This window comes from Heterocephalus glaber, unplaced genomic scaffold (genome assembly GCF_053883595.1).
Source record: "Heterocephalus glaber isolate CG9 unplaced genomic scaffold, H.glaber_assembly_v1.0 deba00001781, whole genome shotgun sequence".
NCBI classification, from domain to species: Eukaryota; Metazoa; Chordata; class Mammalia; order Rodentia; family Bathyergidae; genus Heterocephalus; species Heterocephalus glaber.
The window spans coordinates 5,364,446-5,392,013 of record NW_028258467.1 but is presented as its reverse complement, the minus strand read 5'-3'; the positions used below and the strand labels follow the sequence as shown (position 1 = coordinate 5,392,013).

At 48.6% G+C, this 27,568-nt stretch overlaps 1 protein-coding gene across 6 annotated transcripts in view; it reads left to right on the top strand.

Moving 5' to 3' along the window:
• Coro7 (coronin 7) overlaps nt 1-27,568 on the top strand; it is a 100,593-nt gene that overhangs the window by 9,785 nt on the left and 63,240 nt on the right. For all 6 annotated transcript variants that reach the window (XR_015447875.1, XR_015447874.1, XR_015447877.1 and 3 more), the window contains 4 exons: nt 1,358-1,434; nt 16,494-16,544; nt 23,050-23,136; nt 23,613-23,695. Coding sequence is in view for 2 of the 6 variants with exons in the window: in XM_087202681.1 (XP_087058807.1) it covers nt 1,358-1,434; nt 16,494-16,544; nt 23,050-23,136; nt 23,613-23,695 (298 nt within the window). In the remaining 4 variants the exon portion in view is untranslated. The remainder of the gene's footprint in view (nt 1-1,357; nt 1,435-16,493; nt 16,545-23,049; nt 23,137-23,612; nt 23,696-27,568) is intronic.

Sequence of the window (27,568 nt, the reverse complement as noted above, 5' to 3'; positions counted from 1 at the left end):
TTGGTACCAAGGATCGAACTTGGGTCCTTGCGCTTGCGCAGCAGAGGGCAAAACCACTGAACTGAATCCCCGGCCCCATCTGGAGCTCTTGATGGCTGCCTGAGTGCCCTCACAACATGGCACTGGCTTCCCCAGCGTGGTACCAGACGGAGGAAGTGAGAGAGTACACAGAAGGAGGAAGCACACCATTGCTCTCACCAGATAATCTTTGCTAGAAGTGAGTCACTAAATCCTGCTCACAGTCATGAGTGCAGGTGTACTTGTTTCTTAGGAAGAACTGTCATAGAGATTTGTCCTCCCATAATTATGGAGGTTAAAAGTCCAAGGTCAAGGTATGGGCAGGGCTGGCTCCTCCTGAGGCCAAGGCAAGATCTGTTCCAGGCCTCTCCTACCTTCTGTGTCCTCAGGTCCTCTACTTGTGGGTGACTGTCATCTCTCTACTTCTTTGTGTCACCTTCCCTATGTACATGTCTGTCTGCTTTTTTCCTTCAGTACTGGAGATTGAACCTAGGGCCTTAAACATATGGTAGGTAAGTGCTGTACCACTGAGATGCTTCCTCAGCCTTTGTTAAAAATATATTTTGTTTGTTTGAGAGAGAGAGTCTCACTGTGTAGTTTAGGCTGGCCTTGAACTCTAAAAGTTATTTTGAGACAGTGTCTTACTAAGTTGGCCAGGCTGACCTTGAACTTGTGATCCTCCCGCCTCAGCCTTCTAAGTAGCTGGAATAGTAGGCAGGTACCACTATCCATGGCCTGTCTCTATGTTTCAATTTCACCTTTTCATAAGGATACCAATCACTAGATTACAAAGTACCTTTTTTTTTTTCCTTTGGTGCTAGAAGTTGAACCCAGGGCCTCAAGCATTCTAAGCATGCACTGTACCAGTATACTTCCCAGCCCCAGAGAAACTATTTCCAAATAAGATCACATTTCACAGGACCTACGAGTTAGAACTTAAAGAGTTTTTTGGGAAACATTCATCATATGACAGGAAGAGTTTCAGAGAACATGTGGACTTATTTCAAAACACCTGCATGAGGAATTGGGGAGCACAGATGACAGCAGCAGAGCCCTGGGTGGGGAGGATATGGCAAGTGAGCAGAAGTGAGCCTGGGTTGGGGGTGAGGGCCAGGCCAAGGACTAGGGAGCCTTGAAAAGTTGTGTAAAGACGCGGCCTCACAAGTTCAGGGTTGAAGGTGAAAGCCTGAGGGTGCAAACTGTTGCTCTACCTGCTCCCTCCTGGCTGAGAAGGACCCTTGGTGCTGCCTTTGCCCAGGGAGTTACCCTGAACCAGGCCTGACCTTCACTTCCCTGGTTCCCTCATCACCGGGCCCTGACCTTGGCTGCTTCCCCACAGAGCTGGTGGCCCATGGGGACCTAGTGCAGAGCGCCATCTGGAGCTGGGACGGAGCACTCGTTGGCACTGCATGCAAGGTAAGTGGGCAGTGAGAGCCTGCTGGGCTCTGTCTGGGGCCAGCTCAGGTCCTGGGTCTGGCACTGTACCTTCATGGGGCCAGAGGCCACTGAGGTCAGGATGGGCGTCTGTGAGCTCCACGCTGCAGCTGGGCTCTGTCAGATGGAGGCCGGAGGGGAGCCCCTACGCTGCCCCTGCTGCTCCCTGGTCTGCCATTTGACTCCATTCACAATTTCAGCCACCCTCACCCCATGTGTCTAGTTTGTCCAAACAGCCTTCCTCCCACTGAGGCTCATGTTCAGCAGTGTCCTTATCCAGGGCTCGAGGCCTGCCGTGTGTTGGTAGGGCTGCCGACTTGCATCAGGGGCGGTACTGACGAGAGGACTGCTGTAACTTGTGACTGATCTCTGAAAGAGACATGGTGTGAGCAGGGTCTGAGAAACAGAGCTCTGAAGAAAAAGTTAAACCTGGAGATGAGGAAGGGAGAGTGAGCCTGCTGGGTGGAGACAGCTGCTGATGCAAATGCCTGGCTGTGCACCTGGAGAGACTGGTGCTGAGGCTTCACATGAAAGGATGTGCTTATTGCCAGAGAAGGCAAGTGATGGTATGAGGTGAACAGATTTGCAGTTGGGACGCTCCCATCACTGCCTTGTGGACAGAGCGTGGCGGGGGTGGACAGTCTGAAATGAGATGTGGCCTGGGCCTGGTGAGACATGCCTGTAATCCCAGTACTCTGGGAGGCTGAGGCAGGAGGACTGTAAGTTGGACAGTTACCCAGCCTGGGCAATTTAATGAATTGTGACTTAGTGAGACCCTGTTTTAATTTTTTTTTTTTTTTAAAGGCTGGGGATATAGGTCAGTGCAAAGACCCTGGGTTCAATCCCTAGGACCCTTCCCAAATGAATGTAGAACAGCCTGGGTGGGGGAGGGCAGGAAGAGGATCTTTTTAGCCAGAGGGGACTGAGACACAGGTGGGGTTGGGGGGGGAGACCCTTGGGAGGAGAGAGCTGAGCCCTTAATGGTGGAGTGGGTGTGAGGAGTGGGTGCTTGTGGCTGGTCCTTGGTTCCCCTACCAGCCCCACAGTGAGACAGCTGTGTGCAGTACGTCCTGGGGCTGGGGGAAACATCTGGTGTGAACGTTCCAGGCAGGGCTGCTCCCCAGGGGATTGTGTGTTGAGGTGGGGTGCTTGGAGACACTCCAGCAGAGGTGTCACCTTAGTCTGTGGAGAGTGGGGAGGTGGGTGTGGTTTGTGCTAAGGAGGAAGGATCGTAGTCTGCAAGGAGAAGGTGTGAAGGCTATAGCTAAGACAAGGTTAGGACGTGGAACCTAGGACAGAGGGTTCCCCAGAGCAGGATGGAGGGTCATGGGGGACATGAGTGACCCTCAGGACCATTATGGCACTGTGCTGAGCCTGAAGACATTAGTGAAGGTTGAGAGGGGAGGAAGAAGGAGAGGGGCTGCCAGGGGAGGGGAAAGATGGGGCCCTTCTGAAGCAGGGAGGTGACCAGCTGTGGACACCCCCAGGCACATGGTCGGTACACTCAGAGAGACCCTATTTCCAGTGTTCTTTTCTGTTCCTTTTTGTAGGGTACATTTCCCAGTCTTTATCAAGGTTTTTTTGGTTTTGGTTTTGGTTTTGGTTTTGATCTTGGTTTTTTGAGTCTCACTATGTGGCCGAGGCTGGCCTTGAACTTCTAGCAATCCTCCTGCCTCAGCTTCCTGAGTGCTGTGATCATAGGCATGTGCCACCAAGCCTGGCTACTTTTTCCAATATTGTTCATTAAGCAGAAGGTTCCAGATGCTGACCTGAACTCTGTGGTTTAAGAAGTAATAAGCTGGGCTGCCAGCCCCAAGAGCCCCTGGTATGCTTGCTCAGGTTTAACCTTAGTGGGGATGACTTCTCAAGGAAAGTGAGCTGAGAGGATAAGGCCTGGGTGAGGAGGAGACGGGTCCCAGACAGGGACCAGCCCTGCATGTGGACCATGACCTCTCCTACCTGCAAGCAACTGGCTTAGCCCCTTTATCATTGCTGTGGGGTCCAGCTTCTCCTTCCTTTGGGTCTGAGCCCCATTTGTCACCAGAACTGGTTATCGACAGATAAGGAACAGCTGTGGATGACAGCAGTCCTGCCACCTCCTGCAGTGAGGCACCTCCTTTCCTTGCCTGCGGGCATCCTGTGAGGCAGAGGTAGAAGTCTGAGCCCAGTGGACTGCTGCTGTTTGCCTAGGTGGAAGTGTTTCCCCTCTAGACCCAGAGTTTAAAGCTGAGGGAGATAAGAAGCACAGATTTCTTAAGCAGGTGATGGGAAAGGGTGTGGGACAACTCCTGCTCCTGCCGTATTCCTAGACCCATGCCTGGATCCTGCATCCACTGGCGCCTTCCCTTGCTAGAAAAGTCGTTGGGTTGGGTGTGGTGCTGCATGACTGTAATCTCAGCCCTCAGAAGACTGAGGCCAGAAGATTGCCCTGAGTTTGAGTCCAGCCTGGGCTACATAGTAGGATTGGAGCCTGCCTAAACTACATATCAAGACCCTGTCTCAAAAAACGAAAAGATGCCTTAGGATCTTGGGTGGGGGCACCAACAGTGATACCTTTGCAGTGTGGTCCTGGAAGGAGGCCACCTTGTGACTGTAAGCCAAGAGGCTTGCCTTAAGCATGTGTCAGGAACTGGAGGGTGTGCCCTCCCCCAGCAGGGGGGACCTGAGTCCCTTTGTTTTTGTTTATTTGGTTTTGGTTTTTTGAGACAGGGTCTCACTGTGTAGCTCAGGCTGGCCTTGAACTCATAGTGATCTTCCTGCCTCAGCCTCCCGAGTGCTAGGATTACAGGTGTTTGCCACAACACCCAGCCTGAGTTCTTCTTTGCTATTGGTTGCTGGGCTGGGCTCTGGCTGCTTTTAGGGCTGGCTGATTTGGGCCTGTGTGGGGATGTGCTGTTTCCTGTAAGAGCATGTCCTCCCCTCTGTCAGAGCGTGTCCTTTTCTTGGCAGGAAGACTTTAACCCCGGATCCCACTCCTGTCCTGCCATTTTTATCATGGGGCAGCTGTGGCTCTCAGAACCACTGAATCCCTTATGGCTCCCCTTTCCTCCAGCCTGAGGGAAACAGCAGGTGCCCGCTAGGGGGCGTGCCAGTCTCGTGGATAGCCATCCTTGGCCAGTTGTGCTCTCCACAGCCCTGGTCCTGCCTGGTGAGCCCAGTAAGGACAGGGCCACTGCAGCCCATTTCACCCCCTGTCCAGACCAGAACAGCCTCAGGACACACTCTGATTTGAACCCAGCCTTAAGACACTGCACTCAGCTCAGCTGTTGGGATAGCATTTTCCCCGAGTGCTGAGAACTGTGTGTCGTCAGCCCGAGTACTCAGCTGTGGGAGGTGCCGCCACCATCCTCAGCATCATTCATCAGGCTCAAGGGTGCCCATGTCACAAGGCTCCATGGTGGTTTGAACCCAGGCCTCTATCCCCAGACAGCAGTTAGAATGGGAGGTGTATCTCTTGCCCTTGATCTCTACCTACTGTCTCTTCTGTCCTGTCTCTTTGTGTTCTTTTTTTTCCCCTCCAGTCCTGGGAATCGAACTCAGGACCTTGCACTTGCCAGGCAGGCATGGTGCTTCTGAGTTATATCCCAGGTCCTCGCTGAGTTCTTGATCGCCAGTTCCCTCTCCCTGGTTGGCTTCAAATCTGTCTTCACAGGTGTCCCTTGGTGTCTGTCACTGTCATTATCCTCTTTCTCTGTCCCTCATCGCCCTTTCTGCCCTCTCTGCTGTCTCTGGTTGTCCCTTTTCTGCCCCTTGCTGTCTCTGTCCTCTGTCTTTCCTTTCTCAGATGTGTGCTCCCTGTGTCTCACTGTGCCTCTGAACCTGAGCTCTGGAGTGGAGCTGCTTAGGAGCTGGCCCCTTGGCTGTGTGTGGAGGTGGCCTGGCATGTAGCAGGCACTCAGTGAACTGCACCTGGAAAGACTTTGCCGAGTGACACAGACCTTGGGGCCCTGTCTCGTGTGTCTGGGAAGCCTGGTTTTCAGGCCCTCTTGGGGCTGGCCTCTGCCTCATGCGGCCCTGTGCCTGCCTCCTGCCCCTCCACTCTCCCCATCACCTGGCCTTCTTTCCTTTTGGCAGCGTATACTAGAGTTTCCACATCTTTGCTCATGCTTGTCCACCTTCCCTGAACAACTTTTCCTCTCCAGGGAAAGCTCTGCTGGTCCTTCAGGGTCCCACAGGACCACTTTGGCTACAGAGTCTAGCCCTTGACTACAAGCGCTGAGGTAGCTGGGCCTGGTTGCTCAGTGCTCTGTCCAAGCACTGAGGTGGGGGCTGCACATGAAACAGGTATTCACTTGAATCCAAGACATTCACATTGAGCTCCATCCCCACCTCCACCCTTCACCCTCAGTGTCTTCCTCTCTCTCTCTTTTTCATTCTTTCTTTTTTTTTTTTGGTACCTGGGATCGAACTCGGGTCCTTGCACTTGTGCAGCAGGCCGTGAAACCACTGAGCTAAATTCCTGGCCCATCTCTTTTTCTTTCTTTCTTTTGCAGTTCTAGGGCTTGAACCCAGGGCTTTGTGCATAACAGACAGGCTCTCTACCACTGAGCTACATCCTTTTGTCTTATTTTTAGCTAATAGATTTTATTTTCTAGAATAATTTTACAGAAAAATTGAGCAAATAGTACAGAGATTTTTTTCATGCCTCTAACCCCACTTTCCCTATTATTTAACCTCTTACATTAGGGTGGTATGTTGTTGGAACTGATGAACCAATATTGATAGATTATTAACTAAAATCTAGTTTACCTTAGGGTTTACTATATTTTGTGCATTGTCTATTTTGATAAGTATATGTCTACTGTTACAATATTATACAGAATAATTTTGCTGTCCTACAGTTCATTCTCCTTCCCTGCCTCTCCCTAAAAGACTGACAAGCACTGATCTTTTTGCTGTCTCTATGGAATTTGCCTTTTCCAGAATGTCAGTAGTTGGAATCATGCTATGTATGTGGCATGTTTATGTGTATATACTGCAGTTTGAACTCAGGGCCTTCACATTGAGCTGCATCCCCAATACTATTTATTTATTTATTTGTTTGTTTGTTTATTTATTTATTTTTGGAACTGGGGATCGAACTCAGGACCTTGTGCTTGCGAGGCAGGTGGCAGAACCACTGAGCTAAATTCCTGGCCCTCTTTATTTTATTTTGAGATAGGATCTCACTGAACTGTCCAGGCTGGGCTTAAACTCGTGATCCTTCTGCCTCAGCCTCCCAGAGTGCTGGGATTATATGGGTGCATCACCATATGTCTGTGGTTTGTGGTTTTCTTCACGTACTAATATTCATTTGAAATTCATTCATGTCTTTTTTATAGACTGATATTTTTTTAAACTGTGGTTTTAAAAAAATACCAACTTTTTTTTTTTTTTTTTTTTGGTATCGGGGACCGAATTCAGGAGCCTGTGCTTGCCATGCAGGGGCAGCGCCACTGAGCTACATCCCTGGCACCAAATTTTCATTCTTAACCATTTTCAAGTGTATATTTCAGTAGTATGTTTACATTGTTGTGGAACAGATCTCCAGAACTTTTTTATCTTGTAAAACTGAAATTATACCCCTTAAACAGCCATTTCTCTTTGCCCCACTCCCAGCCCTTGGAAACTGCCATTCTGCTTTCTATATCTGTGAGTTTGATACTTTAGATACCTCATAAAAGTGGAATCATAGACTATTTGTCCTTTTTGTTTTGTTTTGTTTTGTTTTTGGTACCGGGGATTGAACTTGGGTCCTTCCGCTTGCGCAGCAGGCAGGGAAACCACTGAGCTAAATCCCCGGCCCTATTTGTCTTTTTTGACTGGCTTATTTCCTCATAGCATAATGAAATACTAAATCTTGAGAATCTTGAGATTTACCCATGTGATAGCATGTGATTGGATTTCCTTCCCTTTTAAGGCTGCATAGTATTCCACTGTATTTATAGATATTCCTCATTTCACAAACTACCTGTTTAACGACTGTTGGGACTTAGAACCCTCTGCTCGTATTCATGATCTTTCTTTGTTTTGTACAGTTCTGTACCTCTTGTTTATAGAGCCTCAGTGTCTTTTTTTATACAGTATACCTTGTTTATATAGTACTGTAGTTTTTGCTGATTATGTTGTACAGTACAGTACTGTAGCTTTATGTTATGCTATATATTACAGTATTGCATGTAAGAGTTATGCAAATAAAGGCAAAGTCATCAAGTTGGAGTTTCCTTTGACCATTTCTTCGTTCTGAATATTGTAATGTACATACTGTATATAATTCCTCATTTAGAGCCAGTTCACTTAATGACCTAGTCGCAGGACCTGAACTCAGTTGTTAAACGAGGAGTGTCTGTATATACCATGCTTTGTTTGTTCATTCATCCATCTTCAGATGTTTGGGTTGCTTCTACCTCTTACCTGTTGTGATTTGTGCTGCTATTGAACATGGATGTACAGATATGCCTTCATGATGCTGCTTTCAATTCTTTTGGATGTATGCTCCAAAATGAGGTGGTTGGAAGTCCTAGTTTTCTTTTTTTTTAGAATGTGTCATACTGTTTTCCATAGCAGATGCACCATTTTACAATTCCACCAACAGTGCACAAGGGTTCGAACTTCACATCTCCACCAAAACTTACTATTTTTATTTCTGTAATAGCAGCCATCTTCTTGAGCATGAGCTGGTATTTGGTTTGGTTTTGTTGTTTTCTAAGACAGAGTCTCACTATGTAGCCCAGGCTGACCTCGACCTTCCAGCAATCCTCTTGCCTCTGCCCCGAGTGCTGGGATTACAGGGGTGCACCACCATGCCCAGCTGGTTTTGACTTGCATGCATTTCTCTGATGACTAATGATGTTGAGCATCTTTTCATGTGCTTGTTAGCAATTTATGTGTCTTTTTTTTTTTTTTTGGTACTGGGGATCGAACTCAGGACCTCACAGGTTACTTGATTTTTGTTGTTGAGTATAGGAGTTCTTTATGTATTCTTGGTATTAACCCCTTATCAAACATAGGATTTACAAGTGTTTTCTCCCATTCTGTACATTGCTTTTCACTCTACTGATTGTGTCCTTTGATGAACAAAAAAAGTTTTGAGGTAGATTCCCTATATTTGTTTTTGGCTTTTTTTTTCCCTCTACCTTTGTTGTCATGTCCCAGAAATCACTGCCAATGTCATAAAACTTTTACTATGTTCATTCTTTTTCTCCCTCTTTTTTTTTTCTTTTCTTCTTTCTTTCTTTTTCTTTCCTTCCTTCCTTCCTTCGACTTGTACAATTTTCCCTTTAAGAGTTCTTTTTGGAGGGCTGTGGATTTAGCTCAGTGGTTCGCCACCTGCCTCACAAGCGGAAGGACCCAAGTTCGATCTCTGGTACCAAAAAGTAAAAAAATAAATAGTTCTTTTTGGGGGGGTGGTATCCGGGATTGAACTCAAGACCTTGCGCCTTACAAGGCAGGCATGGTACCGCTGAGCTAAATCCCTGGCCCTCCCTTTAAGAGTTTTATAATTTTAGGTCTTAGCTATTTTTTATCATGGAGTAATATTCCATTGTATGAATATCCTACAGTTTATTTATCCAGTTACTTATTGAGGGATATCTTGGTTGCTTTCAGTTTTTTTTTTTGGTACCAGGGGCTGAACTCAGGACCTTATGCTTCCGAGGCAGGCGCAGTGCCACTGAGCTAAATCCCCGGCTCTGCTTTTAGTTTTTGCAGTTTAAATAAAAGCTGCTATAAACATTCATGTGGACATGTGTTTGGTTTTCTTTTCAATACTGGGGATTGAATGTAGGGCCTTCACACTGAGCTATATATTCCCAGTTCACTTTTTATTTTGAGATAAGGGCTCACTAAATCATTGTGTTGCCCAGGCTAAGCTTGAATTTGCAATCCTCCTGCCTCAACATCTCAAGAGTGCTGAGATTACAGACGTGCCTGGCTCTGAACATGGTTTTTTGGGGGTTTTTCTGTTACCAGGGGTCCTTGCATTTGTGCAGTAGGCTGCGAAATCACTGAGCTAAATCTCTGGCACTGTGAACATGGTTTTTAACTCATTTTGGCACAATTTTTAGGTCGTATGTTAAGAGTTTTTGTGGCTGTACCAGGGCCAGGAATGTAGCTCAGCGGCACAGCGCCTGCCTGGCAAGCACAAGGCCCTGAGTTCGATTCCTGGTACCCTGCCCCAAAAGTGGCTGCACCATTTTGCATTTCTGTCAGCCGAGAATAGGAATTCTTGGTGTTTCAGATCCTTCTTAGCATTTAGTATTGTCAGTTTTATGGGTTTTAGCCATTCTGATAGATGTGTGGTGCTGTCAAATTGTTGTTTAAATTTACAGTTTTCTAATGATGTGATGCTGAGTATCTTTTTGCGTGTTCATGTTTCATCTGTGTATCTTTGCATGCTTTTTTTTTTCCTACTGGGGATTGAACTCAGGACGTTGTGCTTTTGAGGCAGGCACGGTGCCTCTAAGCTAAGTCCCCAGCCCTCATCTGTGTGTCTTTTTATTTGAGGTGTCCCTTCAGGTTTGTTGCCCATTTTTATTTTTTATTTTTTGGTACCGGGGATCGAACTCAGGTCCTTGCGCTTGTGCAGCAGGCGGCAAAACCACTGAGCTAAATCTCTGGCCCCTGTTGCCCATTTTTAAATTGAGTGGGTTGTTTTCTTATTGTAGAGTTAAGTGTTCTTTGTATATTATAAATATTAATCCTTTATAAGGTAGGTGTTTGGCAAATATTTTCTCCTAGCCTGTTGATTTGACTTTTTAAAAATTTGTGTATCTTATTTCATTTAAAATTAGAGTCTCAAGGTGCATCCATTTACCTACAGATGACTCAAGCTTATCCTTCTTTATGACAGAATAGTACTTCATTGTATGTAAATGCCATATTTTCTTTATCCATTTATTTGTTGATGGGTCTATGGACTCTTTCCAGGATTTATCTGTTACAAATTGTGCTGCCAAAAACATAGGTGTGCATATATTTCTTTGGTATGATGCTTTTAACTCTTGTGGGAAGATACCTAGGAGGGGAACAGATGGGTCAAATGGAACCTCTAGTTTTAGTTTTTTTGAGGAATCTCCACACTGATTTCCACAGTAGTTACACCAGTTTATACTCCCAACCACACTGGAGAAGGGTTCCTTTTTCCCTCATGACCTTACCAGAATTTATTATTGGTTGATTTCTTGATAATAGTCATTCTTTCTGGAGTGAGATGGAATCTCAGTGTTGTTTTAATTTGCATTTCTTGAAAGCCCAGTGATGTTGAACCATTTTTCATATATTTATTTTGTGTTTCTACTTCTTCATCTGGAAAGTGTGTATTCATTTCAGATGACCGTTTTTGGATTGGGTCTTTAAATTGGGGGAATCTGATTTTTTTGAGTTTTTTATATATTCTGTATATTAGTTCTTTGAGTAGCAGCTAGTAAAAATTTTTCCTATTCTAGGGTTGTCTGTTCACTCTGTTAGGGGTTTCTTTTGCTGTGTAAAAGCTTTTTAATTTGATAAGAACCCAGTTGTTGATTCTTTGTAATATTTTCTGTGCAGTTGGAGTTTTGTTCATAAAGTCTTCAGCTACACCTATGTCTTCAAGAGTTTTACGTATTCTATCTTCCAGCAGATTACGTGTTTCTGGGTTTGGTACCACCGGGGATTGAACTCGGGTCCTTCCGCTTTCGGGGCAGGCAGCGGAACCACTGAGCTAAATCCCCGGACTTGTTTGTTTGTTTTTTGAGACAGGGTCTTGCTATGTACTTCAGGCTGGCCTTGAACTCACAGTGATCCTTCTCCTTCAGCCTCCAGAGTGCTGGGACTACAGGGATGTGTTACCATACTCAGGAGTGTTTCTGTTTTAATATTTAGATCTTTGATCAATTTTGATTTTATTTAGTGCATGGTGAGAAAGATGGGTCTAGGTTCAACCTTTGGCGTGTGGAAAGTCAGTTTTCCCAGCACCATTTATTAAAGAGGCTATCTTTCTTCCAGTGAAGGTATTTGGCCCCTTTGTCAGAGATAAGGTAACTGAATGTGCTTGGAGTTGTTTCTGTATCTTCTGTTCCATTCATTGTTGGGCTTGGGTTTTTTTGTTTGGGTTTTTTTCTTTTGGTACTGGGGATTGAACTCAGGTCAGCACCATTGAGCTAAAGCCCTGGCCCTGTTTTTGTTTTTTTTTGTACCGGGGATCGAACTTGGGTCCTTGCGCCTGTGCAGGCGGTGAAACCACTGAGCTAAATCCCCAGCCCATTACCATTCAATTTTTATCACAATAGCTTTGGTAGTATGACTTAAAATCAGGGATTGTGATGCCTCCTGCTTTGCCCTTGTTGCCCAGGATTGCTTTTACTGTTCTAGGTCTCTTCTGGTTCCATATGACTTTTACGATTGTTTTCTCTAAGTCTGTGAGGTATGCTATTGGTATTTTGATTGGGATTGCATTAAATCATATAACAGTTTTGGAAGTATGACCATTTTCACTATATTGGTTCTGCCTATTCAAGAACAGGAGATATCTTTCAATTTTCTTTTTTTTTTTTTGATACCAGGGAGCGAACTTGGGACTTTGCACTTGCGAGGCAGGTAGCGTAACCACTGAGGTAAATTCCTGGCCCTCAATTTTCTCTTAATCCTCTTCAATCTCTTTTTTAATTTAATTTAATTTTTTTTCTTTTGGTACCGGGGATCAAACTCGGGTCCTTGCATTTGTGCAGCAGGCGGTGAAACCACTGAGCTAAATCCCTGGCAATCTCTTTTTTTTAGTGTTGTAGTTTTCAATGTAGAAGTCTTTCACTTTGTCAGATTGTTTCCTATGTATTTCATTTTTCTTGATGCTGTTGTGAAAGGTGTTGTTTCCCTAATTTCTCTCTCAGTTAGTTTGTTATACAGGAATGCTATTGATTTTTTGAGTGTTGACTTTGTGTACTGTTATGCTATCGAATTTGGTTATTTATTCTAGAAGTCTTTTGGTGGAGGTTTTGGGGTCTTCTATGTAGAGTATCATGTCATCCCTGAATAATGATAATTTAACTTCTTCCTTTCCTATCCTTATTCCTTTTATTTCCTTCTCTTGTCTAATTGCTCTGGCTAATGTTTCCAGAACTATATTGAATAGGAGTATTGATAGTGATAGTGTCTTTTTTCTGATTTTAGAGTGAAAGCTTTCAGGTTTTGTCCATTTAGTATGATGTTGGCTGTTGTCATAGATGGCTTTTATTAGATTGAGATAAAGACTTTCTATTCCAATTTTCTGTAGAGTTTTTATCATGAATGTGTGTTGGACTTTGTGAAATGCTTTTTCTGTGTCTATTGAAATGATCATGTGATTTTTTTTGTCCTTGGTTCTGTTAATGTGGAGTATTATATGACATTTTGTTTTCTTGACAGTGTTTTCCACAAAGCATTTTTCAAAAAAATGTTCCCAGTGCTGGAGATCAAACCCAGGGCCTTGAGTGTGCTGGGCAAGCACTCTACCACTAAGCTCTACCCCTACTCTACCCCAGCCACTCTACCATCAGCCCAGAATTTTCAGGGGTTTTTTTTGGTACCGGGGATCGAACTCAGGTCCTTGCGCTTGCGCAGTAGGTGGTGAAAACACTGAGCTAAATCCCTGGCCCTAGAATTTTCAGTTTTAATGAAGTCCAGATTACCAGTCTTCTGTCATGGATCATGCTTTTGGTGTTGTATCTAAAAAGTCATTACCAAACCTAACTAAGGTCACCCAGGTGTTTTCCCATATTATCCTCTAAAGTTCTGAATTTTACATTTAAGTCTATGTGGATGTCCAATTGTTCCAGGGCCATTTGTTGAAAAGACTGCCATTTTCTCCATTGTGTTGCCTCTGTTTGTTTGTCAAGGATCAATTGACTGTATTTATGTGGGTCTTTTCTGGGCTTCCTATTCTAGTCCATTGATCTGTCTATTCTTTTGCCAGTATCAACACCAAGATTTTGGTAGCTTTTTAGTAAAGTTGGGTAGTATCAGTCCTCTTTTCATTTTCCTTCAATATGGTGTTGATTATCCTGGGTCTTTTGTTTCTTCATAGAAATTATAGAATCAGTTTGTCAATATTCACAAAATGATTTGCTGAAATTTTGATTAGGATTGTGTGGACTCTGTAGCTCAAGTTGGAGAGAAATGATATATCAGAAATCTATGATTATGGAATATCTATCCATTTATTTAGATCTCCTTTTATTTCTCTCATCAGAGTTTTATAGTTCTCTTTATTTCTTTTTTTTTTTGTGCCAGGGATCGAACTCAGGACCTTGTGCTTGCGAGGCAGGCATGGGTGCCACTGAGCTAAATCCCCAGCCTGTTCTCTTCATATTATGTTGATACAAATTTTGTTTTATAACTGAACTTTCAATTTTTGGTGCTAATTCAATTTTTTTTTGTATTTCCTTTTATTGGTACATTTTAGGTATACAATATAATGACATTCATCATTGGAAATTTGCACCTTTACATACTCTCTTGGTTCTTATTTTTTCCCCCTTCCCCTGCCCTCCCTTCAACCCCTCCATCCCTCCCTATTTACAAAGACTTTGTTTCCATTTTTTCATTTTCTCATATTAATTCCATTCCCTTCTTTCCTTTCCCCTACCCCTCCCATTTCCCCCTCCCCTTTGCCCCTTTTCTACCTATTTCACATTGTCTATTATACCTTTTAGTCCTTATTTCCACTTTCAGTTTCCCACCCTAGAGAAACTATTTGGTATTTACACATGTGTTTCCTGTTTATTTCACTTAAGAGTATCACCTCAGGCCGGGGATTTAGCTCAGTGGTTTCAGTGCCTGCTGCTCAAGCGCAAGGGCCCGAGTTCAATCCCCTGTACCAAAAAAAAAAAAAAGTATCACCTCAATGTGCATCCATTTAGCAATAAATGTCTCTAATTTCTCATTTTTTATGGCTGAGTACTCCATTTTATTAAAAAAACCACATTTTCTTGATCCAGTCTCCAGTTGATGGGCATTTGGGCTGTTTCCAAGTTTTAGCTATTACAAACTCTGCTGCTATGAACACGGGTGTACATATATCACTGTGGTATGATTCTTTTAATTCTTTGGGGAAGATACCCAGCAGGGGAATAGCTGGGTCAAATGGGACTTCTAGTCCTAGTGTTCTTTGAGGGCTAATTCAAATTGTAATGTCTTTAATTTCAAATTGTAATTTTGCATTATTTTTCAAAATATGAAAATAAGAACCTGTGTTGATTGAAACAAAGTGGAGCTGTGCTAACATACAAAAAGAAAATGCTGCCAGGGATTCAGCTCAGTGGTTTTGCCACCTGCTGCACAAGCACAGGGACCCAAGTTCGATCCCTGGTACCACAAAAAAATAAAAAGAAAGAAAGAGAAAAAAAAGAAAGAAAATGCTAAGCCAGGCATGGTGGTGCACACCTGTAATCCCAGCACTTGGGAACCAGAGGCAGGAGGATCCCTTCAAGTTAGCCTGGGCTACATAGTGAATTCAAGGCCAGCCTGAACTACATAGTGAGACCCTGTCTCAAAAAAGAAAATTTGATCAGCCCCTACATTGCCCAACCCTTGTGCCTGGCAGTAACACACTGGTCTATGCTGGCCAAGACCTTTCTCCTTGCTCATCATACTTTCTAAATGTATAGGAACGTGGTCACCCAAATAGAGATTTTTGTTATTTTGACCACAGTAGAATCACACTGTGATATGTTATTCTACAACTTCCTTTTTGTAGTTAACAATTTATTACTGCCAGTTATTGCCAAGCCTATAAATAGTGGATACAGACTCTTTCTTTTTTTCTCTCTCTCTACTCGCTGTGTAGTTCAGGCTGGTCTTGAACTCACTGTGTAGCCCAGAATGGCCTTGAACTCATGGCAGTCCTCCTGGATCAACCTCCCGAGTGCTGCCTCAGCCTCCTGAGTGCTGAGATTACAGGTGTATGCCACCATGCCCAGCTTTTATTTTTTATTCTTATTTTATTTGTTTGTTTATTTGAGATAGGGTTTCACTATGTAACCCAGGCTGGCCTCAGACTCGTAGCAGTCCTTCCTGCCTCAGCCTCCCAAGTGCTGGGAGGCATGTGCCACCATGCCTGGCTTTTTTTTTTTTTTTAACCTTGAACTTGCTATGTAGCCCATGCTGGTTTTGAACTTGCAATCCTCCTGCCTCAGCTTCCCAAACGCTGAAATTATAGCACCATGCCCAGTTTTCTTTTCTTTTCTTTTCTTTTTTTTTTTTTGTGCTGCTGAGATTCAAACCCAGGGCCTCATGCATGCCAGACAAGTGCTGTACTGCTGAGCTAAAGCCCTGTGTTCCAGTACTTTATGTAAGTATGCTTGTATAAACACACACACACACACACACACACACACACACACACACATTATTCCACAGGAATAAAGACCTGAGTGAAGTGTGGGCATTTATTTCAGTATTTTTTTTTCTTTTTTGTCCATCTTTGCCCTTGGCTAATCTGGATCTGTAACTGGGCTGAGTGGATGGTTAGAAAGTATTAGCTCATCTTCCTGGTTAAAAGTTCTTTAAGTGTAGAAATGATGTCGTGTCATGAGCCAGGCTGGGTCTAGCACAGGACTGGACACACATGAAGCAGTCTGTAGCTTCAAATTTGGTTCTAGACCTTCATTTCTTTTTTTTTTTAAGAGTAGGAAAATTTATTGAGTGAAAGAAAGCTTCTATCTGAGAGACAGAAGCGGGACTGGAAAATGGGTTTCTAGACCTCTATTTCTGTGCTTGTAAAGGGGTCATGGTGGTAGCACCCTTCCATAAGGTTATTGGAGAGATGAGGAAAGTTTATGTGTGTGATGTGCCTGACTCATAGTAGGTGCGCAGGAAGGTGGGCTGTTGGCTCTCCATGCACTCTTCCGGGTGACTGGGTGGGAAGAGGAACTGCTCTTGCATAAGAAGGAGGAAACAGGAACTGGGCTGGGGAAATGCCTCCTGGTGTGCAGTGCCAGCCCTGTGTACTGGTGCACAGGCTGGTTGGAACCTAGGGTGGGGAGACAGGCTGACCCCCAGTTAGGCTGGCTCTAACTGAGTGCTCTGTTTTCTTCCCCCTACTTTTCCAGGATAAGCAGCTGCGGATCTTTGACCCCAGAGCAAAGCCTGAGGCCTCTCAGGTGAGTTGTGTGAGAAGTGGGTGAGTGGACACCTCCATGGAATGTGAGGACCCAGAGGTCATGCAGTTGTGGGAAAGGGCAGGCTCAGGCTGCTGCTAGAATCTCATTCTGGGAAGCCAGTCCTGGGTCCTGGGAGGGCCTGGCTTTGGTCACAGGGTAGGGGGTAGCCAATCTGCCCACAAGCAGTTGGTGAGGTATCTAGGACTTCAGGAAGGTAATTTGAGATTCCAACTTCCTCCCCTCCTTTGAGACCCTCACCCCTGTCCCTGGCACAGAGACAAGCTGCAGAGTATCCAAAAAGAACCACCTTACCTGTGCCCTAAGCATCAGAGGACCCTGGGATGACAAGGGCCTGCTAGGCCCACAGGACCTGGAACTGTAGTGTTATTTATGTCTGTGCCTAGGGTATGCATGGGCATTTGAATTCCAACAGAGAGTTTTGGGACCTGGGTTCATGCAGCAAATGTGGAGCCCCAGGGAGCCATTTGTTCTTCCACAGAGATCTTAAGGACAGCAGCCAATGAGCTAGACACATGGCCCTTGTCCTGGTAACTCCTGGAGGCTTCTCCTGAGGGTTTAATGCTTCCCAGAGCAACTGGCCTTGGAGCTGAGGCCTGGGGTTTGTCAGGGGGACATGTGCAGATGGCCTGAGGTAGGTTGAGCTTGTCCCAGGATTCCACCAAGGGATACAATGGGAAGCAGGCCATGTGAAGCCACCAAAGAATTGTAAGCAGGAAGGGAGATGAATGGATTTATGCTTCTCAAAAGAACTTTTGGGGGGGCCAGGGATTTAGCTCTGGCACTGTGCCTGCCTTGCAAGTGCAAGGTCCTGAGTTCAATCCCTGTCCCAAATAGAAGAACTTTCTAACTGCACATGGTGGCACATGCCTATAATCTCAGCACTCAAGAGGTTGAGGCGGGAGGATCACTGAATTTGAGGCCAAGCTTGGGCTGAAGCCCTAACTACATAGGGAGGCCTTGTCTCAAAAAAACAAAAAACAAAAAACCACCCACAAAACTTTCAAGAAGTTGAAGTTTCTTTCCCCAGAGAGGTGAATTGCAAGGTCCTATTGCTGGCTCTGGGGAGTAGCTCCCCATTACAGATAGCCCCTCTCCCCATTTCTAGTACTTGTCCCCCACCCAAGGTCAAGGGTAACCCACCAGCCCAACCTGGGAGCCCCTGTACCCCATCCTTAGAAACCCAGTCATGTGGCAGATTGCAGCTTTTTGGCGAGGAAGGAAATGTTATTTCTGCTCTGTCAGCTGAAGATAGGTGAATAGAGCCTGGCAGAGCGATTTGGCCATACCATGGCCATGTGTCCTGATAACACTGGTTGTCTGGTCCCTGGCCCTGCGGGCATTTGAGTCTCAGGTGGTATGGGCATAGATAGTAAGACTCACTTGGTAGCTTTCTTTGACTGACTTTCAAGCCTTGGTTTACGAAGAGAGAAGGCCAGGCATGGTGGTGCACATCTATAATCCTTGTACTCAGAAGGCTAAGGTAGGAGGATTACTGGATGTTCAAGGTTCAAGGGCAGCCTGGGCTGCATGGTGAGTTCAAGGCCAGCCTGAGCTACAAAGCAAGACCCTGTTTCAAAAGCCAGAAAAATAAGAGGGGAAGAGAGAGAGAGAGTGAGTATGTGTGTGTGTCCTGAGCCCTCTCTGCCCAGGGTCCTGGCTAGGGCAGTACACGGGCACCTGCACTCCTGCCTGACTGGGTGCTGTGCTGGCCCAGCTTCCCTCCCTGAGTTTCCTCTTCCACTTCTTCCAGCCTTCCTCCCCCTTCCCCTCCTTCTCCAGCAGGGGCGGGTGGTGGTGAGGCTGAGGTGGAACAGGAGTGGCTGCCAGCCAAGGGGCTCTGTGTTCTGAAGAGTGCAGAAGATCTGAGTCTGGGGAGTTCCCTGAAGGGGCTTAGGTGAGGAGACCTGGGAAGAGCGTGGGCGCCCCTCTCCCCACCCCACTGCTGGTGCGGGGGCAGCAGGCCTGGAATGCCGTCCTCCGCCCAGCCCTGCCCCCCACTTCCGCCCAGGGCATCTGGCCCACACCTGGCTTCTATTAGGAAAACCGCTGCTGGCGGCCAGGGTCCATATGAGCTGAGGGGCCAGTCAGGGAGAGGCCTTGTGGTAGCAGCTTCTCTAAAATCCCTCTTTCTGTCTGGTCAGGGCCATGGCTCGGGGTCAGGAAGGGTGTGCTGCTCTTTGTTCCACCTTTGATCTTTCAAGTCTCACCTCACCTGAGTCCTGGACTATCACTGGAGGCTGCTTATGCAGGGGAGCGTCCTCCTGACACAGCCACCAAAGCTCAGAGAAGGGAATCTTGGGCAGCCCCCTCTTGTTCAAGCCTGAGACTTGCTGTGTTCTATTTATTTACTTTTGATGGAGTTTCACTGTGTTGCTCAGGTTGGCTTTAAACTTTGGATCTTCCTGCCATAGCCTTCTTTTTTTGTTGTTTTTGGTTTTTTTGAGACAGGGTCTCACCGTGTAGTTCAGGCTGGCATTGAACTCACTATGTAGCCCAGACTGACCTTGAATTGACAGCAATCCTCTTGCCTCAGCCTCCTGAATTCTGGGATCACAGACATGAGCCACCATGCCTGGCCTGCTTTTGCCTTCTGACTATCTGGGACAATGACTTTATTTATTTATTTATTTATTTATTTATTTTTACAACTTTATTTTTAGATTGTGTTTATGACCATTCCTTACATCCTGGGCACTTAGCATGTAGGACTTCTGTTGGCCCTTTGCTTCTTTCAGTTGTCCAGGCCAGTACACCAAAGCCCAGGACTTTGTCACTGCCCCACAGTCACACAGCACAGTGGCAGAGCCAGGCTGGCATGAGCCCCCCAGGGTCCTCTACTGCCTCCTCACTGAGCCAAAGCCCAGTGGAGCCATATCTGAACAGGGAAGCAGCAGCCCAAGGCTGGAAGATGCTCAGGGATTGGTGAGGCCTCAGGGTCCTGGTCAGGGATAAGAAGAGGCCAGGAAGCCCTTGGGCCTCTTTCTTGGGCTGGTGTCAGTGCCTCCTGAGCTACACCCCTGTGACAAGGTGGGCCAAGCATGAGGATGAGCATCCGGAGCTCAGAACTGAGCCTGGTCCAGGAGCCAGCTGGGAATCTCACCATTGGAGAAGGGCCTTTTGCCCTAGGAAGGAGCCCAGAGCTGCCCCTAGAGCCACCCTGCCCCAAACAGGAAGTGTTGTTATGCCACTGGGATTTGGCCGAACAGCAGCTGGAATGCTGGGTATGTCCCCCCCACCCTTGGCTGGTGGTGCTTGGCTGTAGCCCCTCCCGTTCTCTTCCGAAGGCTAGGTATGGGATGGACTTTGGTCCGAGGACTGAGAAGCAGTAAGTCCCTCTTTGGGCTTCTTCCTCCATGAGCAGGATGCCTGTTGGCTGTGGGGACAACGGCCATCTCCCAGCAGAACCTGCAGCCCACCTTGCTTCTGGGAGGCAGTCTGGCACCCTGGCCTCCCAGTGCCTTCCCAAGGGGTCTCTAATGACAGAGCTGGGACTTTTGGGTAGCAGATGCCTGGGTTCCAGCAGCAGCCTTCCCTGGGCCCAGGAGATTGAGACTGAAGGCCTGGAGGGAAGATTTTTTCCTCCCAGAGGCTCAGGCCTCACTGAGGTGAGAAAAGAATGTTCCTTTTCTTTTTCTTTTTTTGGTGGTACTAGAGATTGAACCCAGGGCCTTTGCACTGAGCTATATCTCTAACTCTTTTTAACTCTTTATTTTGAGACAATATCTCACTAAGTTACTAAATTCCTGGGGCTTGAACTTGTCATCCTCCTAGCCTCCTTGTCATCCGCCTCAGCCTCCTAGAGTGCTGGGATTACAGGTCTGTGCCACCACAGCCCAGCTCCAGTTTTGTAACTTGAAGTCACTCCAGTGACCTAGTATTAGAGGAGAAAGGTGCCTGCTGACCCCTCTGCTTCCTGTGGCCCCTGGGCACACCATTGGGGTGCGCCCGTAGCAGAAATTGGCTTCCCTGATGCTCTCCCTATCCTCAGAGCCCACCAGCCCCTCCTGTGCCCAGAGTGTAAGCTGGTCTAGAGATATTTTCAGGGAAACGGCATCTAGGAGGGCAGTTGTGCTCTTGGCTCCCTGGTCCTGTCTCTGCTGCCTTCTAGCTGTGATTGTGCAGCTCTTTACCTCTGAGCCTCAGATCCTTCCTTTGCAGACTGAAATCACAGAGCCCAGCTCACAGGGGTTACAGCTACATTGCTAGACAACTCTAAGTGGGCAGCTTCTTCTCCTTAGGCTCTGGTTTCTCTATGTGTAAACAAGAAGCCAGGAGATGTGGGCCAAGGTACAATCCACCCCAACCTGTGCCTCTGGGTGGAAAACGCTCAACAGCAGCACTCTTATGTCTGGCCTGCAGGCCTAGCCTGGGCCTACTTCCCTTTCTCCCACATGCCAGCTGTACCGGCCTCTGTGCTTAGAGTCTCTGACTTTCAGGCACTGCTTCCCCTCCCTGTGTGGCTCATACCTGCTGGTCCTCCCATCCTTGCTCCAGTGATAACTTTACAGTGATTTCAGTTATGTTCCAGTTATACCATTATCAGCCTTTAAAGAAACACATTTGGTGGGCCGGGGATTTAGCTCAGTGGCACCGTGCCTGCCTCGCAAGCACAAGGTCCCGAGTTCGATCCCTGCTACCGAAAAATTAAAAACACATTTGATGTGCTCCAGACACAGTCCTGAACACTTTGCAAGTGTTAACTCCTTGTGACAGTTCTCCAAAGGGGAGGGCCTTGTATAGTGCTTTTTATAGATGGGGAAACTGAGGAACAGTAGTGTTGCATAACTCGTCCTGGAACAGGACGCAGGGGCAGGGCTGGGGTTTTGACTCAGAGCTTGCTCCCTTGACTTCTACTTCTCTCCACAGTGGCATGCATGGACAATAATGTGTAGCAGCATAGTCACTCCACACTGGTCTAACTTGCCTCCCTAGTGTGTATATTCTATGGCTTGGGGACCTTGTTTGTTTGGTTCACCATGTCTTCCAGCTCTTAATAGAGTATGCAGCTTGAATATTTATATTATAAAAGAAAAAGTGAGTTAGCAACCCTGCTTCACCTTCTTGATCCTCTGAGAACTATCCAGCCTCACTGCCAGCTCCTGGCACAGTCCTTAAGTTGGGAGGTCTCCCATGTTCATTGAGTGAATGAATGATATGCAGACCAGTTGGGAACCATCTGGTTTGCTGCTTACACAAAGGCTATTTGGACACTGACAAGAGGATAGCCCAAATGACACTTTGACTCACTTGGGGTTGTCAAGGGCAGGGCTGGCCAGTGCCTGACCCTTGTCATGGGCCCCCAACCCCTCTTATGTGGAGAGGCATATGCAGCCTGGTTCTCAGGCTCTAGTCCTGACTTCCTGTGCTGCTGTGGCTGGGTGGGAAGGGAGCAGTGAGAAAAGCCCCTTGAATGACATGATGCGGAGCATTTCCAGTGCTCTCCCACGCTGGGGTCGGCCCCTGCGGGCTGGGGAGGGGGCCCTGGGCCAGCTCTTTGAGGCTGCTTCCCTCCCTCATTTATTCCCAAGATCGTGGGAAGCTTGGAGGAGGCTGGCCACATTTGGGGTGAGCTATTTTTGGTAACAGGGTCCTTGTCTCAGGCTCCAAGGGCCAGGGTGACTGGGAGGGAGTTGTTTGCATTTCCTCTGGCCCCCTCAGCTTCCCCTGCCAGGGCCCAAAGGGACAGGGCCGCCTGCCGGGGATGTGAACTTCTCTCTCCTCCTTGAGGGCCACGAGCCTTTCTGCAGGCGGTTCCAGTACCTCGGGAGGCCACAGGGGCCACCACTCTGCCATCTCTAGGATGTTCCCTGGAGCTTGGCCCTGGGCCCTTCCTCTGGCCCACTGGCAGCATCAGGAGGCAGTGGTAATCCTCCTAATCCAGTGATTTTCATGGTGATTTGGCCAAGGCCCGGCCTTTCTCCCATTTCATCCTTGCAGCAGCCCCCAGGAGCAGGCACCATGAGCCCTGTTTATAGACAAGAGGAATCCAGTTCCTGGAGGTGTAGGGTCTTCAGGGTCACACAGGTCTTGGGTGTAGGGCCACAGCCAGAACACAGGGATGAGGACCTCAGCTGAGTGCTGCTGCCTTTGGCTCCAGTGAATATGGCTGTACTGGCAGCCCTCTCAAGTGGAGACCCTGAGACCAAGCCTGGTGGCCACGGTGGGCTTTGGGTGCACACCTGCCATCATGGTGGTGGCAGGGTCATCCTATCTGTTTGCGTCCTGGCCAGCCATAGGGGCTTCTTAGGGAAAATTGATCTGGCCCCTCTTGCCATCTGTAGGTGCTCAGGCCGGTGCCTCCAGCTCCAGCCCGCTTTGGGAGGCCTTACCTCCAATAGGGTGCCTGGTGGCTTAGCACTGTCTCTTCACCTCTTTTTTTTTTTTTTGATACCGGGGATCAAACTCAAGTCTTTGCGTTTGCGCAGCAGGTGGTGAAACCACTGAGCTAAATCCCCGGCTTAGCACTGTCTCTTGACATCTGCAGAGCATTCAAGCCCACACGAACAGCAAGGATAGCCGGCTGGCATGGACAGGGTCCCAGGATCACCTGGTGTCCACTGGATTCAACCAGGTAAGGGTTCCTCCTGCTTGAGGAAGGCACCACCAGATGGAGACATGTCTAGCCCTTTGGGCTCCCGCCCCAAGAAGGTGAGGTGAAGCCACCGGGAGGTGGGAAGCTACTGGACAGTTTCAGGCCTATCCATATAGGGCCTGGCTGTGGAGCTGAGTCTCAGAACCCCAGGGGACTGATGGCTGTGGAAAACTGGCAGATTCCATTTGCAATAGCTAAGCCTGACCTTGAGAGCTGTGGTGGCCCCATAGGGACCAGAGTCCAAGGAGGGAACTGCCCCTTGTCCCTTGTCACCTAAGAGTTCTTAAAGGGGCAGGACATGAAAACCCAAATTCTCCCTCCCTGGCATGACTTCCCCCCTGCTCTAGGCAGGTGCCCTGTACCAGGCTGCACTCTCAGGCACTGGGTTCCTGGAACCTCTGGGGTGGGGCTGAGGGCCAGGTTCCTCTGAGCCTCTCTCTGGCCCCTCCCCACAGATGCGTGAGCGAGAAGTGAAACTCTGGGACACCCGACTTTTCTCCAGTGCCCTGGCCTCCCTCACCCTGGATACCTCATCTGGGTAGGTGATGTGGCATGCTGGGGTTGGGGGCTGTGGGCCCAAGGGCTTGGACAGTGCCACTGCTATGGGCCCCTGACCCAGCCTCTCAGTGTGGAGGGCTGGTCATCTGAGTGTACAGGTACCTGAGCTGGGCTGCAAGGTCCCTGCAAAAGAAATCTGGCACTGTGGAGCTGGGCATGGTAGCCCATGCCTGTAATCCCAGTGCCTGGGAATCTAAGGCAGGAGGATCCCTGAGTTTCAGACCAAATGGACTACATAGTGAGTTTGAGGCTGGCCTGGACTTTGGCCTTCAGGAGCTCCAGCCCTCATCAGCAGGAATCCCTGAGTGAGTGGATATGTCCTTCCCTGTCACCTTGGACCGCTGGAAGCAGAGTGAGTCTACAACCAATGGGCCGCTTTCATGGCCTGGGTCTCATACTGATGTGTTTTGGCATTTGGGGAGGGGGCTGTGACCAGCATTTGTGACACTGATGAAGCATGGGAACATGCTTGATTTTGCTGTGGATGTTTCTGTGGGCCTCAGGACCCAAGCAGGCCTGAGGCAACAATAGGAAGGTGGACACAGGGTGGATATGGAGTGACATTGGGACAGATGGGCAGCTTTGGGACGTGCATGTGGACCTGTACTCCAAGGTTTGTGGGGCTCACTCAGTAACTGCCACATGGCTGTCCGTGGTTTGTCCCCATATGGAGTTGGTGCTTAGGCAGCATGGGAGGTTCAGTGTGTCTCATCCTTTCAACACAGCCTCCCATGGCACTGCCTAGCTGAGCAGCTTCGTGCAGAGATGGCCTTGGTCCACAGTGGCTCTAGAGCCAACCACCAGCAGGCTTATGGCAGACACTTAAAAGGGACCAATCCATTTGGTCAGCACAACTACTCACATTACAGCTGAGGAAACTGAGGCTCAGGGAGGTTCAGAGACTTAGCCAGGCCATCTGTAGGGGAGGAGACAGGGACTTGGTCCCTGCTCTGTTGCCTCAGCCTGTCTCAGCAGTGACTCACAGATTGGCCGGCTAGGGCTCTCTCAGGCAGAGGGATTAGGGAATGCTGGAGCCAGCATGGTTAGCTCATCCAGCCCTGTCTTTCCTGCATTTCACAACTGAGGAAACTGAGTCATAGAGGGGCAGGGGCCAGCCCAAGTTCCAGGAGTAGCAAGGGTAATGTGTATCTGGAGACAAGGAGGACTACAGGGTCTTCCTTGTACCCTCCAGAAGAGCTCTCACCTGAGTGCCACTAAGAGACCCTGCTCATAGGTTCCCTGGCTGAGAGCTCCGCAGAGCAAGGAAATGGTTAGGGGAACAGAGACCTCCATCCTACCCTTTTAGACCCAAGGAGGATGCTAGTGAGGCAGTTTTACAGATGAAGAAGGCAAAACTGAGTGCCATTCAGGGCCTTTCCTGAAATCACTTAGCAGGTGAGAGGCAGGGTTGTCATCAGCCTCTTATACTCTGGCTGTGGGGGTGGTCAGGAAAGGAGTCAGCTGGGGCCCCCCTGCCTTGGAGGAATCAGAGCGGTCAGGCCTTGGTGCTTCACATCCATTTTCTACACCCATCTCATCCCTGGCGCTGGTCTGCCATCTTGTCCTCCAGACCTTCCCACACCAGATGGCCTCTTCCCTACAGGCCCCCACGAAAGCCGTTGTGGTGCGAAGGGGCCTGGCATCAGCAGTCAGTAGTCTTCCTCCCACCACTTCCTGCCTTCCAAGCTCCACCAATGGTAATGGGTCCCTCCCCCCTGCCAAGCCCCTGAGTGGCCCCTGGAATAGTTAATGATGCCCAGACCCCACGATGCCACTGGCCAGTCTGACCCTGTAATTACAATGGTTAAGAATAGCCTCGAAGGACCAGGAGGACTGGAGCTGCTCAAATCACTCCCAGCTGGGCGCAGCTCAGTGTCCCGCCCCTCCATCTCCCAGCCCTGGTTCCTTACCCCAGCAGGCCGGCACCCTTGGAAAAGGACTTGGGACTCTCCAGCTTCCATGAAGTTGGTGGGTGCCAAGGATGTGTGCCAGCCTCCAGGCTGTTCTGAGAGGTGGCAGGTCTCTTGCCCTCCCAGGCGCTCTGCAAGCCAGAGTCCCCACAGACGGAAGACGGAAAGTGCACAGGGTGTCAACTGTGGGCACAGCCTCGGGGAAGGTTGGCATCTGTGTCTATTCAGCTGCCCTCAATTGTTCCGTTTTACAGATTTTCCATCTTGGTTTGGGCAGAACAGTGTGTGCTCTTAAGAACTGTAGGGCCCAGGGGTCAGACACATGCCCTATCCCCCTCCTTGTCCATCCCAGGGTTCCCATCTCCTTCCTCACTACCCTTTGTGGAGTGTCTACAGGGAAGCATGCCACAGTGAGCACAGTAGGAGGCTGGGAGCCAAGCCATCCTCAGTCATCCTTACAAGGTTGCCTGGCACTTTGTGTGCCAAACCCCTTGCATGGCACAGGGTGGCGATGGGATGAGAGGGTCTAGTGGAGTCTTATGCTCTGGTCCAGGAGAGATGGAGACACCTGTTTCGATTGCTATGTTTGAGTGTGAACTGAGGGAGTAATCAAATGTTACACTCCCTCCTTCATGGCCGGTTGTCCCACTTCAGCAGGGAGCAGATGTTAGGATCCAGCCAAGCTGTTGTCCCACCTTTCTGCAGTGCTACTCTTCCTCTGTGCAGGGGCTTATTGGCTGTGGGAGGACTGCTTGTGCAGCATGCACGGCACACGCTTGGGGCAGTCAGAACCCAGTGATGGGGGCTAGCATGTTCCCACATCTGCCTCTGGTCCCTGGCCTGAAACTAGTGGATTAACCTGGGTAGGGGTTGGGGCCAGGGATTTAGCTCAGTGGTTCTGCCCCCTGCCTCGCAAGTGCAAGGTCCCAAGTTCAATCCCCGGTACCAAAAAAAAAAAAAAAAGACAACCTGGGTAGGGGCTGCATCTTGGCTTAGTCCCCATTTAGGGATGGAACACTGAAAACCTCTTCTGGGAGGCCCCTTTCCCTGGGTCTCCTGCTACCCAACCAGGTTTGCTTTGTAGCAAAAACATTTACTCAGCAGCCACTGTATCTGCAGCAGCCACAGACCCACAAAGGCCCCTTTGACAGGGTTGATGGGGAACGGGGGAGGCCTCCTCATGGGCACTGCCCTAATAGGACACAGGCCTACAGGAAATCCACCTGGGCTGCTGCCGCCCCCACCACTTTAGGAGGAAGAGGCCCCACCCAGGCCCACTACCACCACCCACTGCCCTCATGACCTGCCGCCCACCGCCTCCCTCCTCGTGCCAGAGCCCTCAGCAGCCACTAATTGAATCCAGATCCTCTTGTGGCTGGGGGGTGCTGACATCAGCACCCTGAGCCGCAAGGCCTGCTCCCTGGGCCTGGCTGGGCAGCCTCCTTCCCATCAGGATTGAGGCTGGGGGCCAGGGTGCTGACCCACAGAAGGACACTGGCCTGAGGCCTCTGGGAGTTGAGCTCCAGCTCTACTGAGCCAGGCTGTGTCCCCTCTCACTCCCCGGGGGGTAACAGGAAAAGGTGCTTATATATGTTACTGCCCCCAAGGTCCCTGCACCCAGTCCAGGTCACTGCTATCCTCCACATCCCTGCCCATCACACCTCAACCATCAGCCCTCCTGAAAAACACTCCTAAGGGTTCTGGAGCGCCTGAGCACATCCCCAGTACAGGGGGTAAAGGAACACCATGGGGCCACCAAGCCTGGCGCCAGATTTGGCCTTCTGGCCCTGTCCTAAGCCTGCCACTAACAGCTGTGGCTCACCCCTCCCCTCCCCACCAATTAGTGATGGATACATGCTTCCCCCCAGCCAGGGCCCTTCTTCACAGATGGTGCAGAAGTGGGATTTCCTAGCTGAGACACGGCCAGGGGGCAGTGAGACAGC